The sequence below is a fragment of the Epinephelus fuscoguttatus genome, linkage group LG7 (genome assembly GCF_011397635.1).
Source record: "Epinephelus fuscoguttatus linkage group LG7, E.fuscoguttatus.final_Chr_v1".
Taxonomy (NCBI): domain Eukaryota; kingdom Metazoa; phylum Chordata; class Actinopteri; order Perciformes; family Serranidae; genus Epinephelus; species Epinephelus fuscoguttatus.
In genome coordinates, this window is record NC_064758.1 from 23,401,581 (window position 1) to 23,416,213 (window position 14,633).

General features: G+C 42.2%; 1 protein-coding gene across 1 annotated transcript; it reads left to right on the forward strand.

Annotated features, from left to right (window-relative positions):
- Positions 1–4,166: 4,166 nt before the first annotated feature.
- On the forward strand, positions 4,167–13,887 carry c1ql4a (complement component 1, q subcomponent-like 4). Its single transcript, XM_049580455.1, has 2 exons — positions 4,167–4,893; positions 12,045–13,887. Exons 1-2 carry the CDS (start codon positions 4,348–4,350, stop codon positions 12,222–12,224), a joined length of 726 nt encoding a protein of 241 aa, XP_049436412.1. The 5' UTR covers positions 4,167–4,347; the 3' UTR covers positions 12,225–13,887.
- The last annotated feature ends 746 nt before the right edge of the window (positions 13,888–14,633 follow it).

Consider the following 14,633-nt stretch of genomic DNA (forward strand, 5'->3'; position numbering starts at 1 on the left):
ATGTAGACACATCCACACCCGTGCACTCTGCTTACAAATCTGCACTTACAGTAAACACACATGCTCAGGTAAGTCAGGGAGAAAATAATGCATGTCATGTCTGAATGAAAGAACAACGTGATGCACAGACTGATGAAACCAACTTCATATTTATCTTTAAATTATCTTGCTAGAAGTGTGACATATGTTCTGTGAGGCAAATCCTTTATATCTTTTTCTTTTCACCCCAGAACATATCCTGCAGCAGTTATTTTTAAGGATGACACCAAATGCAGGCATGAGATATGCCTACATTAACGTGACTCTTCATGTACAGGTGCAACTGTAAATGCAGCTATGTGGATGTCTTCCCAGTGTCCTTTTCCTCAACTGTACAGTTCTCCTAGATTCCCTGGTTTTAGACTCGCCCCAAATCACCTCTTTATATCCCTAATGACCTCCAAATTGATTTACAACAGTGTAATCTCTCACAGCGAAGAATGAGAGCTTGATAGCCAGATTCCTGTCAGTGTTAACTGTAGAAGACATGAGCAGTGGTCCCCAGGGAGTGACGGCCCTCCAGCAGCAACGCTCCTCCTGGGGACGATATGTCATCATCCCTCAGAGCTGATGCTCAGTATGTGTTGGTCACACTCCCTGCGCTGGTATGGATTGTGCGACAGTGCCACTATCTCAAAACAAAACAGTATGTCACACATACCTTCATGTTATATGTGACATATATCACTGACTTGGATAGCTGAGATTGTTCCATCTATTGCAAGAAACATTTGGTTTGTTTGTGCCATGCATTTCATGAATCAAAAAAACTATAGTTATTTAAAAGCTGCTGTGAATGACTGAAGTGAAGAATTAGTGTGTCTTTAAGAAACTATGCAGACAAACCAGCCATAGCAGATATATAACATGAATAATGTGGCCATAAATAAGTTCCTGCTCCTCTCTTACTTGTTTACACAGAACAGAAGAGAGAAAAGCTAGAGCTCGATTATGCAGGCGTGTGCACAAAAGACAGAGATTTATTCTCGGTGTATCATAATATATGAAATTAATTATTGAACAAACTAATTATTCAAACAGCCCAGTACTGATTCTCCTATGGCTGTTTTTACTATCGGTGACAGTGGAGACTGTGTGAAGTCAGAGCAAGTGACAGGATAAAGAAATTGCACTGAATTAAAAAAAAAGAAGCGACATTTCATCAACATAATGCATAATGTTGAAATTTCAGGTGAGTGTGAATGCTAAGGGGAGCAAATCAAGAAGAGAATAGGGAGAGAGGGAGACAGACAGCTGAAAGACATGCGCATATTTCAATATTAATCATCTCAGTAATATTTTAACAGCCTTTAAAAATCCAATCCTGAGCATATTGCCTCTGACTGTTGGCAATGATTATCTGCCCCATGCTGCTTAGGACCTCTGAGCACTGTTCTAGCAGGCCAGACTGACTGACCCGGCAAACTGGGACTGACACAGCATTTAACTCCCCCTTGCTGTTGCTCAGCTATCCCAACATTTCTCAGTGGAAATATCACAGGCCACTACTCCCCAAACCCTCCACGCCCTCCACCGCAATTCCCCACTAAATCCAACCCATCCTTGGAAACCCACCTTAAAACTTGGTGATTATCCGCCTCTCCCTGTCCGGAGGGATCAGGTTGGCTGATCCCTACATGGCCAGACAGTGGTCATGATATCTGAGGAGAGAGAGGTCAAGGAGCTGGTGGTTGATAAAAAGGATGTCATCAATACTGTATGTAGACCTTATTCCCCTTACGCCCAATGCTTCAGTCATTAAACTTTAAACTCGCAGATTTGGGATTGTGCCTGTCAGACAGGTGACACAATTCTCCAAGGAAATGATGATATGAGCTAAAAAATCTACCCAAGATGTTCCTGAAATGGAGGGTGATCAGGATTTTAACTCACATGGCATCACATTATTTCCCTACTGCAACATGGCCTAATGGTGCAAAAAAACAAAAAACAAAACTCTCTTTGTGTACGTACACCTGCATATGTCTATGTGTGTGCATGTGTGTTTGTGTGTGTACCAGAGTGCAGTATGTGTTTGTGTATGAGGCTTTAGGTAAAGCAAAAAAGAGCAGCACAATGTGTGGGGCAGGGTGTCTCGCTAATGAGGCTTTATAGCTGTGGGATGCCAGTCACACACACAGACAATGGTCTGGGGAACATTTAGTGTCTCCTCTCCATTCCTCACACATCATGCTGAGGCATCTTTTACTCAGTCACCGTCCTCTGTCTTCCCTTCAGCGGCTCACAGAAGATTAAAACATCTGCCTTCGTTTTGCAACACTTTATCAAACATTTTTCTTGTTAAGAGTTTGCCTCTAACAACAGGTGAATGTCAGGCTAACGAGACACAGATGGGAGGCGTCAGCGCAGTCTGGTCCACATTTGTGTCAGTTTACAGTGAAGTGCATGTTTGATTTTGTCTCACACATAATGATAATGATAATGAAAAATGAGAAGACGAGGGAGAAAAAATCAGAAGTGGATTTTAGTCCTCTATAGGTTACAAATAAATGTCAGTATCCATACAGTTGGCTGTGAATTACATTTTTTTAATAGAGACTCTGCTGGTATGATGTGTGTGTCTATGTGTGTGTGTGTGTGTGTGTGTCAGAGAGAGAGAGAGAGAGAGAGAGGGAGGGAGAAAGAGAGAGAGAGAGAGAGAGAGAGAGAGAGAGAGAGAGAGAGAGAGAGAGAGGTCGATCTAACAGGTGTCGACTAGTACTGCCCATGGACCAAACACTGCGATAAGCGATACAGTCACAGCGACTCTGGATGGGAGCGTCAGGTTGCCGTGCGTCCCTCATTTGGAAAATTGCGTCAAAAAGTGTTCCAGCAGGCATTTACTGGGCTTCATTTCCTCTGAAGTTAGCGGCATTTAAACTCAATTTCCTACCTGGAGAGAAAAGAAGGGGATTAAGGGCTGATTAAGAAACTCTCATCACTTTCCTGGCATCTCCTGCGCGCCCGTCGGCTCACCGGCTCTCCATTCGGCACTCAAGTCCAAAGTCCTTCAGTGATTGTGGTGGGACGCGGGCTGAGCAGATGCACAGATAATTTTATCCTCCAAATATATGTTTTTTTCCGATCATAAAGAACCGATGGTGAGTATTTCTTTGTCTGTCTTTCCTGTTTCTTTTAACAGTTTTAAATTAAAGCAGAAATGTGTCCATGGCGCGTTGTAGATAATCACGCATTGTATATAATTTACATGTGTAAAATACACTAAAGCAAAATTAAAAAAAAAAAATGCGTGTTTCTAGAAATCATTATTATAATTTTTATTAAAAAAATGATATTCATGTTTATATATAATTTAATTATTTAACATTCTTTAAATTAATGCAATTATATTACAGTTAAATGATGTATATATATCTGTAAATAAGGACAAATCAATTACTGATTGTATTTTTGCTGTTCTTTGCAGATGCAGATATAGCCAGAGGAGGAATCTTTAAAAACAAAAAGTGTTATTGGTTTCCAGAAAACGGCCCTATTTAAATGTGGACAGTGGGATCAAGATAGAAGTGGAGGGTCATAAGATGATTGTGTCAGGAAAAGATCTCTGGTGAACTTTTGTCACTTGCAGTCATGGCATTAAGTGAGACATCCACATGAAGTGAAATCCTGTGCTTTGTTAGGGGGGGCTTGAAAGAAGATTTTTCTTTGAGAGAGAAAAAAACAAACTGTAAATCATACTTCATCCAGCAAAACAAACAATACCTCCACACCCTCCTCAATGAGCTGATTTTGGCACCAGTCCTCCTTTCAGCATACTTCTAATAAGCTCTGCTTCCACAACAACCCTCTCAGTGCCAGTCATGGTTTCTGTCTGATGCTGAAAAATAAACTGGAGGACAACAGGGGAAGTCAGAAAAAAGGTGATACAGACTTCATCAGATAAATTATGTTTTTTTGCCGTGTGTCACCACAAATCTGAGACATCCAGGTTTTTTTTATATATATATATCCTTAGACACAGTGGTGTGTAAAGTTTTCATCTTTTTAGGCTTTTAAATATTGAGTTCCTGGTCCCTTGGACGTCTTTATCATTTCTCAAGAATCCTCTCATCCACTTGTTTCCCTCCTGGCTGTCTTCCATTTTGCATTCTCTCTCATACTTAGTCCAGTGATTTCCTCCCACTCCTCTCCACATCCTTCTTCACCTTTTCATACCATACTGGTTCAGTGAGAGGCTTCATCCTGGCCGGCACGATTCCAGCCAAGGGGGAAGAGGACTTCCTGACGCTGGCCGCTTCACGGCTCAGCCGCAGGAAACGTGTCATTGGAGCTGCTGTAGGTGTGGCCATGGTTCTAATACTGTTGGTGGCCATTCCCCTGCTGGTCCACACAACCAAAGGGGGGAACACCGGAAATGCAGGGAGCCATTATGAAATGCTTGGAAGCTGCAGGATGGTATGTGACCCCTACGCTACGTCTCAGCCTGGCCAGGAGCTGACAGCTGTGTCTCCTCCGCCCCAGGATTACTCTGGGAAGAAGCTAAAGTCTGGGCTGCGTGGGCCTCCAGGGAATCCTGGCCCTCAAGGAGCACGTGGACCCCCTGGAGAGCCTGGTAAACCTGGGCCACAGGGGCCTCCAGGTCCAGGTCCTGGTGGCTATTCTCCCTCACTCTACACTCCCAAAATCGCCTTTTACGCAGGGCTACGCAAGCAGCACGAGGGGAGCGAAATACTTAAGTTTGATGATGTGGTGACCAATGTAGGTAACTACTATGAGCCCAGCACCGGCAAGTTCACCTGTCCTCTGCCTGGCATCTACTTCTTCACCTACCATGTTCTAATGAGAGGTGGTGATGGGACCAGCATGTGGGCAGACCTGAAGAAGAACGGACTGGTCAGTAAATAGTGTGTGTGTGTGTGTGTGTGTGTGTGTGTGTTCGTCTGTGTGTGCATGAAGGTGTGCGTACAATAGAGGGTCTGCATGTACGTATTTGTATGTATGCATACACACGACCACGCAACAGATTTTTTTCCCCCACTGTTGACCGTCCTGTGTTACCATTGACTTGCATTCACCTCGGTAACATTGAGCTCTTCAGATTCAGAGCACATTCCACTTAGCAGGTGGCAACATGACAGCCAAAGAATGAAATAGCAATCTTTCCCCTCATTAAGGGGAATTCATGCTATACAGTCTAAAATCACAGCTACGGATATTTGCATTCTCACATGTTCTGTGGCTAAATGACAAGTGGCAGAATGCAGCCGCCAAAAGGAACAGGCTAATTAGTAAGTATCACACACAGAGCTTGATTATCGCCTAAACAGAAGTGCAAAAGAGCACAGGAGAAATGTCTGTCAGTACGTGGACCAGTCAGTTTACACCTCAGCTAAATAAATAATGAATGTAAAATTGACAGTCCACTCATCCACTCCCTCATTCCCCAGACACTAATTAAAGACAGAGGGGCTGATGGGGGGAAGAGGAGCGGAGAGGTGGGATAAATCACAGGGATTTCATCAGAGGACTCCAAATTCAGGAAACATTCTTCAAGTTGCTTTTTACATTCATTCATTCATCAAGGACTTCAAATGCAAATGCTCTCTGCTCAGACCTCACTCTCTAAGACATGCGGTGCACCAAGGACTGTTTAAACATGTGCACACAGGCTAATGCAGGCTCATACATACTGTATGGTTCAATTCCACAGTTGTAAATAAGGCTGATTTTGAATAGTTTTAGACCTGATTTGGTGAGATGTAAAACTAAATGTTTAAAATCATTCATATTTGCCACAAAAGTGAGTGTATATGTTTAACGCCGCCTGCCCTAACATCCTATATTGTCATTCAAGTCATCTTAGCCTGCTAAATAATTTATACATCTTAGATTAGATCCCTCGAACACCCGCTATACTTTCCTCTCCTAACCCCTCCCCAACTTGTTCATTGATTCTCCATTAATTATCTTTTCACTCAACTCAATCATTTAACCTCACCCAGGTTCATCTGACACCCATCAGGTGGCCTCCCTAAACAGTTCTGTTAAACAGAGCACTCGCCTAACAAGGTTCTTCCCAAACAAAGCTGCTGGTAGATGGAAATGGAGTGTATATGAAGTGCTGCAGAATACCTGATCATGTTTGGAGTTATTGAAGCCCCGAGGCAGGCAGGTGCTCTGCCTGTCAGTCAGTAGCTGGGGTTTACTAAATGGGCAGTATGTCTGACAGGTTGCATTTCTGACTGTAGAATCAAACGGCCTGTTTTACTATTGCCGTAGGTGCTGAGGCTTTATTGGATATTTTGTCAGCCCACTGGGTTTGTTTTAATCCCCCCCCACAGCCACAAATTTGCCACCTTCCCTTTTCGTTTGTGTTGTAACTTTTACACCTTCACAGATAAGGTCATTTGTAACTTTGGGTTTGTTAGGCAGCCAGTCTAACAGATTCACGACTCATTCTGGAGGATGAATGAAACGCAAGAGACCCGACGTGACGTAGACATGCCGAGACGTCCACTCTGAGACAGAGAAAGGGTGAAAGCAAAACAAGACAAGTGAGTTGATGGGAAGATCAGGGGTGGAGCAGAGGAAGATAGATGACTTAATGGAGGTGTGGAGACAGTGGGCTGGTAGACGAGGCATCAGGGAGGCTGGTGGTGAAGGCCAGGATGAGATCAGGCACGATGACCAATGGACACCCACTCAACACGTCTCGGCTTGACAAGCGATCAAGGTCGGCCAGAGAAAGAGATGAAATTGGTTTACAAGCTGTGTTTATGCCCCAGCTGCACATAGGGGGTGTTTGAAAAACGAATTAATTAATTCAAAATACCAACAGACTTTGTCTGGGAATTGTTGATGTATAACGCCTGTACTTTGCAAATGATATTTAAATAGGCACGCTGCATTGACTGTTGAACTCATGCCATGTGACATGAGTGTGGTATAATGTCAGGATCTCAGGGAGGATGTGCTGACTGTGGCAGGGCTTCCACAGGATTCCTGTAGATCCAATACCTATTACCTTGTCTAAATCCCCACTCTGTAAAGCCCACCTGCTCACACCTCAATCTAACTTTCACAAATCATTGCAGCATGACAGGGTTTCGGAGTCAGGGGATTTGCAATTGAAGGGGGGTCACACTCCAGTTGCTTTCATGCTTGTAATGCAACGGTAATTGACTTACAGTACAATTCAAATGTGTGATGAGGATGTTTGCTCGAGCAGGGACGTAGGTTTCATTTCAACATTGGGTGGGGAGGGTGCATGTGAAACAGGGGGTTTAGGCGTTCTCCAGCAGAAAATTTTGAGCATCAAACTCTTAATTTCCTGCATTCTGATGAAATTTTATGCACCAATTTGTGCGTTTTCTGCATCAATTGATGGTGTAAATGTCTTTAAATTGTAATTGTTTTTAATGGGGGTACAAATGCACAGGTTCTAAGTATTCAGGGGGACATGTGCTTAACACTGTTACACCCTATCCCCCCTGTTAATTCTTAAAAGCAAGGTTAGGAAATAGAAGGCACACAGTGACAAATTTGATAACCCAGTTTGGGAGGATGATGAATCCATATTACATCCTTATGATACTTAATGATTGAATATTGATTTAGCCTGGTTCAAAACAAATAGTTATGAATGCACTTCTCATTTGTGCCACTGCCATTATAAACATGTTTAATCACTCTGTTCCTAAATTGCTGTCAAGGATATATGAGTTGTATGTTACTTAATATTCCAGCGTGGAAGTAAATGTTATTAAGACAGTCTATGCTAATGTCGGCATGCTTTATGCTGTGAAGGCTGGTAATACGTCATGCGTACTTTCTCAACAGAACTTCTCCCTTTCCCCTCATTAACTGGTATGCGAGCTGCTCACCTACTCATTTATATTCCTATAGTGCACCTCTGTATATATCTATATTAAATTTTCTTAATACAATGTGCAATGTAGACAAATAGATACTGGCTCGGCTCCCATTTAATCTCCCCCTTGTTTTTTCACCTGTCACAGACTCCTTTAATAGCTCAGTTAAAGGTCAAGTTATTTCACACACAGTAGTGTTAAAATGTCATCACTCGCTGTAATGACCGGTACCTGTATTAACTTCCCCAGTACAGAGACATGGATACAGGTGAAATATAATTAGCCTCAGAGCGAGGAGCAAGAAAGTGAGCAGAATATGCTCCATGAAGAGAAGTTAATGTTGTCTTTTCAGGACGCAAAAGTTCTAAATAAAACATCAAAAAGGGCCTCTGATGAAACATAAAATTAAAAGAAGTCAATCCCTTTCACACTGTGACCATTACAGTGCAGCAGACTGCAGACTGTTAATACTGAATGGCAGGTAATACAATCTAAGGTACGGTTCAATGCTGCTGTCGCTTGTCGCCATGTAATCCCCGGGCTCCCAACGGAGAGGGAAAACCTATTCAATAAATATTCTATTTCCACAACATCGTCCACCCCACCCGCCCCCAACGCTCCTGCCATGTGCTGGAGTCCCTTAGGTAAGTTTAACAGCTACTTTTCTATTGTCTCCGCTCTAAGAGGTCAGTATATCACAGTGAATGAATCCTGTCAGTTTTATTACCAGTGGAGCACAGACCCACAGATAAAAACAAGACTTCATATACCCCCGCATCTCACCGGTCTCACAAAATAGCCTCGCTTGATCAGTCTGTTACTCTAGACCCCACCCCTCCCCTTTCCTCAACCACTTGGCCCTTGTTTTTGTTTTTTTCCCCCCTTTCTCTCGTCTTTTTGTCTATCCTTGTCTCTCGTCAGTGCTGCGGTTCCACTTGTATAGAAAATGACACTGCAGCTGCTCCCCACACCGCCACATCCCCTCCCAACTCCTTGCTCCTCGCCTGTGGCCCCCCCTGCTCCCAGGCGTGTTTACTGGAGGCCCTATAATGAAAGGGCTAGGCGGAGACAGAGACAGCCACAGGCAAACCCTGGGGGCCCCTGCCTCACGGCTCACAACCCTTCCAGCTCCAGGATCAGCACAGTGTGCTGCCTGGTTCACACGGATCAGCCCGTGTCCTCCAGCCGTATCCATCTCCTCTTGTCGGCTGCCTGTCCTAATCCCACCACGGCTCCCTCATGCCTCTCTGTCTGGCATCTGCATTAATGGATGGCTTGTATTATTCCTTCACGCGCAGGAACATCAGCTGAAGCACCAATTCATATATCATATATTGGTAAAATGATCTCTACACTGACTGATGAATATTACTCTGTCGTACGGTATCCAAGCGCACTTTCATGCATTAAGTCATGAGAATCTGAGAAGGCCTGAGGGGGGAAAGATCTCCCTACATCTCCCTCTGTTACACTGTTTGGCCAAAATAATGAGCAGGATGACATATGCCTTGTGTCGATAGAAGTCTCAACAACAGCATCACTGTCAGCTGCAGCCAAAGATGCAAATGTGATATTGGCTGTCACTACACATGTCAAGCAGAACAACAATATAACCTTTACAGATGACAATGGATTGTTGTCGTTATTTGAGAGATGGTCTTATGGGGACCTGTGAAAGAGTGAATTATTTTCAGTATTTAATTATACTAATTGGGCAGTCTGGGTATCACAAGAGCACCCAAAACATAAACAAAAAATGTTTTGTACGCCTCTGATTATATGACAAATAAATGCTCAATGTTGCCTGCCACCAATGGACTGTTAGACAAAATATTTTTTTTATCTCTCATGAATTTTGATTTTCCTCTGATGGAACAAGACGGGCATAAACAGATACAAATACAAAGGATGTCAGATTACATAAGAATATTCTTATTTCTCCATCTGAACCATTTGCGTATGAAGGGATCAAATAATTTGACCTGTTACTGATTTATTTGTCAACCTCTTAAACACAAGGCGATGTAATACATTGTATAGAGTTTACTTGTTTTTATCTTGTGCTGCTGCCTATCTTTGCCCCTTAAAAAAAGGGGGTTTTAAATCTCACTGGTACCTATCCTAGTTATACAAAGGTTAAATAAATTGAATAAACAGACAGGGTTGTTTTTGACCATTTTGTTGCTCTAGGCCACGTTACGACTGCTGCCCCTCAGTGCTCTGAACTTAATGATGCTTTAGTTTCAATCAATTTTATTCTGCTACACTCATTTCAAACCCTACTTTATGTGGCAATTTAGTACATAAACAGAATTTTAGATAGGGGTGCAATGAGTTTATCTACTGGTATACATTTACATTACAATAGTAGTATTATTGTATAAATTAATTACATACATGATTTTAGTGATTCAGGTTTCTGGTCTGTGCTTCATGCCTTTCACTTCTCCCCATCTCAGAGAGTCCGTGTCATATTTAGACAGGCTGAGAAACAGGTGTTAGTGTATCTGATTTTCACTTGTTTTCCCTGCTGAGACAATGTTTCGTTCAAATCTGTTTTGGTTTAAGTTTCCTACCTAATGTGGCTACAGTGCACACTTATCCTACATTAAAATGGGAAAAGCTGACTTGGTCTGTGGTGAGAAATATAGCTGTTTTTGGCAGATCCACTCTATGCTGCCTCTGCCTAAAAACACCCCTGTGGAAAACAGAATCTGGAATATAATGAAACAAGACTGTTATAGTAGTGTAACAATAGCTGTGGTTGGTTTACTGTGCGGCTGCTGAGCTGTGAAGCCTCAGGAGATCGACTCCTCAGCTCCTTTAATCAATCTGATTTAGACTGGACAGGGACATAACCACTGGTCACCAACATGCTGTGTGTTAGACGCAACATCCATGACCTACGTTCAATTTAAGATAGGGTCCAGAAAACTGAGCGGGGGGGCAAATGGATAGGTGCACATGGGGAAAAGAGCATTTTTTTTGTTTTTGTTACAGTAATTCAGGCTCTGTTGCTCCGTGATTGACTGTTTTCAAATTGATGCGTGCTCGTTGGGGAGAAAGAGGCCCCAGTGATGGGTATGACATGATGGTAGTTGAGTTGCAGATCATATTCTGTGGCTGTCATGGAGATATGCGTGGCTTGTCTAGCTGCTGACACAGATTGAGTGCTCCCACCGTAGATGGACACTGAGCCAGACACAAGGCCACTGATGGCTGACATATGTCTGATGATTGGAGCGGCTACACCAGAATTATTGATACATCCTGCTTAGGAGGTTTTTAGGAATGCAGCGTAGTGTACGATTATACTTTATCTATCCATCTATCCATCTATCTACAGCAAAAAAAAGAAAAAAAAAGCATTTTAGATTACACTTTTAAACCAAATTGCTCCTTCATGAGACTTCACGCAAAGGGAATCTTTTCAAAGATCTATATGCTACTATTTACTCTAAGCCCCTGATATGTACATGCCATTAAATATCTAACATTGAATAATGCAGTGATACATGTTGCCAGGGTGGTGTGTCTCCTCTACATCCGTAACTCAATCCAGGCATGTGTATTTAAATGTCTACAATGAGTAAACCCAATTAAATGTGTTAACAAACAAGTAAAGATCCACTGCTGCTGGGTCAATAAGACCAAACTCGCACACAGCATGCAAATGTGAAACTGTCTGGCTTTGGCATACCCACTCAATATCATGCATATTGAGCTGGCCCAGGATCATAAGCAACAGGTCAATAGCTGGTACGGATAGTGATGGTGTTTCTCAGCTGAGCTAGTTTCCCCAAAGACAACCTGTTGTCCCCAGTGAGTCCGCTTATCTCCACAACCCAATCAGATCTCCATCCCCGCTCCTTTGCCCTGAGCCCCCAGCCCCAGCCGGTCGATAACAGTCCACCTGTGGGGTCACGGGTCACAGTCCCATCCATATGTTCATCCAGCATGAATGCAGAGGTGATGTCATACTCACGAGTGTCTCATTTGAGGGCTGTTAATAATTGATCGTGACCCAGCCTCAGAGAAACAGAATGAGATGTAGTGGTTTCAGAGCTGCTGAGTTCCTGGAGCTGTTGAGTAAGTGGCCGTGACATTTGCAAGTGTTTGTTCAGTTTCGTCCATGTTCTAATTGTCAATGCGTATGTCCTCTATGGCTGACAGGTAAGAGCCAGCGCCATTGCTCAGGACGCTGATCAGAATTACGACTACGCCTCCAACAGTGTGATCCTGCATTTGGACGTGGGTGATGAGGTGTGTGTGCAGCTGGACGGAGGGAAGGTCCACGGAGGGAACACAAACAAGTACAGCACCTTCTCCGGCTTCCTCATCTACCCAGACTGAATCTAATCCTCAACCACGGAGAGTGGACACCAACACATACACACACACACACACACACACACACATATCCACACGACATGTACGTATGCAAATTAATGCACACACACAGACATGCACACGCACGATGCCTGCATGTACACACAAAAACACACACACACAAATGCAAGCAAACACATACAGACATCCTGAGATTACAACAGACTACAGAAGCGTGGATGGAGTGAAAATCAGAGATAAGTGGAATTAAGCCGAGCTGTGTGATTTTGAGCCAATCATCACGAGCACCTGCAACTATTGTCGCCTTTTGTGCAAATATGAATATCAGAAGATGTACAGTATAGGTGCACATAACAATTGCACGTTGTGGCTCTGAAATATCTAAAATACTTTAATGTGTTCCATATTAACTGACATTGTGACGACTAGAATATAACAAACACCATCAGTCTAATTGTGTTTTAATGCAATAATGGTGTTGAGGGTGCCATTAAACAAGACGACTAAGCCGAGGCAAACACACAACTGCTGTACTCCAGTCTTTACCTTACACATTTCTGCTCTCCATCCCAGTGACCTCTGATCGAAATGGCCTGCCTACATTTTGCAACCCATCACTGTAACAGATATTTCTCCCTAAAGTGAATTACACCAGATGAAATTAAACCCCTGTTGTGATTCCCCATGCATCGGGGCCGTACTGATTAAAACAAGGCCATCTGAATAAACACAGATGTTTGACCTTTCTTTCCTGTTTCCATCATGACGCAGGACATCACATAGCGAGATTAAAAAAAACATGTTACAGGGCAACACATTTTATGGATGGCACTTGTGTGTGATGAAGTTTAAATTGCCAAGTGCATTATTGACAATATTGTGTGTGTGCGTGTGTGTGTGTGTGTGAGTGAGTGTGTGGGTGTGAGTGGATCTATAGATACTGTAATATAATGAGGCAGTGAAAAGTAACAGCTGCAGTGTTTTACTTACATTAAATGTTGTACAATACATTACAGGCACGTTACTGTAATTACACTGCCATACCTACTTAGTACTTTATTTTTGAGAGACCCTGTTAAAGTATCATCATATGTATAAACAGTACTCCTGAGATGGGCTATCTGGTATGTTGAATATAGGCTGAGTGGAAAGTTGCTATTAAAGTATCTATACCTACCTTGTCTGTGTTCCTGCATGTTGTTTTGGCGTGTGTGTGAGGCAGGGCTGAATAAAAGCGTGTACACCCTGCCATCATAAACACACGCAGACCCTGGTTCAGCTTTATTTGAAGTGACCACTTGGACTGACTGTAGAGAATTGGATATATGACATGGCTGCGTGGACTTACAGCCGAGATCGAAGCTGACTACAGCCACTGCCTGCTACACCATGGATTTCCAATATGTCTTAAGACACTGTCTAAGACACAAACATTAATATCGCTATATTGATCTCGGCTTATAATACACCCAGGATCTACAAAATCCAGTGGATGTATACATTTTAAATAGAACAATATGGTGATCAATTGCGCAAACCAAACTGGCTCAGGGTTTGGTAAGGATCGATATTGTTCATCAGAATTTTCAAGCAAGATCATTTGTTAGAGAGGACACCAATAACAACAAATACAGCCAGGGAATTTGTGCTTTAAATATTACTGGTACAATTCTCTCAATTTATTGATAATCCTACAGTGATTTTACGGAAGTTATGCTTTGCTCTTTCATGTTCAAACAAACGAGCTTATCTAGCCTGAGTGAATTTATATTTCTGAATACAAAAACTATATTTACAGTGCTTTGGAAAATAAAATACCTCACTTAGTCACTTCCTAAATTTGATTAAGCAAACTAGGAGCTACAATTAATCACTGTTTCCACTACCGATTCATCTATTATTTCTCAGAATAATCAATTAATTGTTTGGTAAAAATAAACTTTAAAATGTTAATATTTCATCACAATTTCCCAGAGTGCAATTTGACTTTTTTAAAACATGTTGTTGCATCTGACCAACACCCCAAAATCCAAAGACACTCAGATTAATACCATATAAGACAAAGGAGGAATATAAAAGAAGAAAAAAAGCCAATGAACACATTTGTACAGCTGGAGCTTGTGGATTTTTGGATGAAATTTGTTTTGATAAATGATGAAAAATTGTTCATCAAAATAGTTGCTGATTAATTTTCATTTCATTGGCTGACTGCAAACCAAACCTGTTGTTCTGTTCCTTTATCTTTGTGTTAATAATCAGCATTTTTTTTTAATCAAATAAAAGATGAAAGATCACAGGAATTCAAGGCTGTTTTTGCTATTTAGTTGGCTCACAATTACCTTAAAGAGAGAGCTCTTTGGGAAAAATTTGCAGTCCAAGTTTCCTTAGAAATGTAAAAACTTAGTCAAACAT

Excerpts from the sequence above, each read along its gene's own strand:
- c1ql4a (XM_049580455.1), top strand. The coding sequence starts at position 4,348 with ATGGTTCTAATACTGTTGGTGGCCATTCCCCTGCTGGTCCACACAACC. Across the intron at positions 4,894-12,044 it reads ACCTGAAGAAGAACGGACTG|GTAAGAGCCAGCGCCATTGC; the intron begins GTCAGTAAATAG and ends TATGGCTGACAG.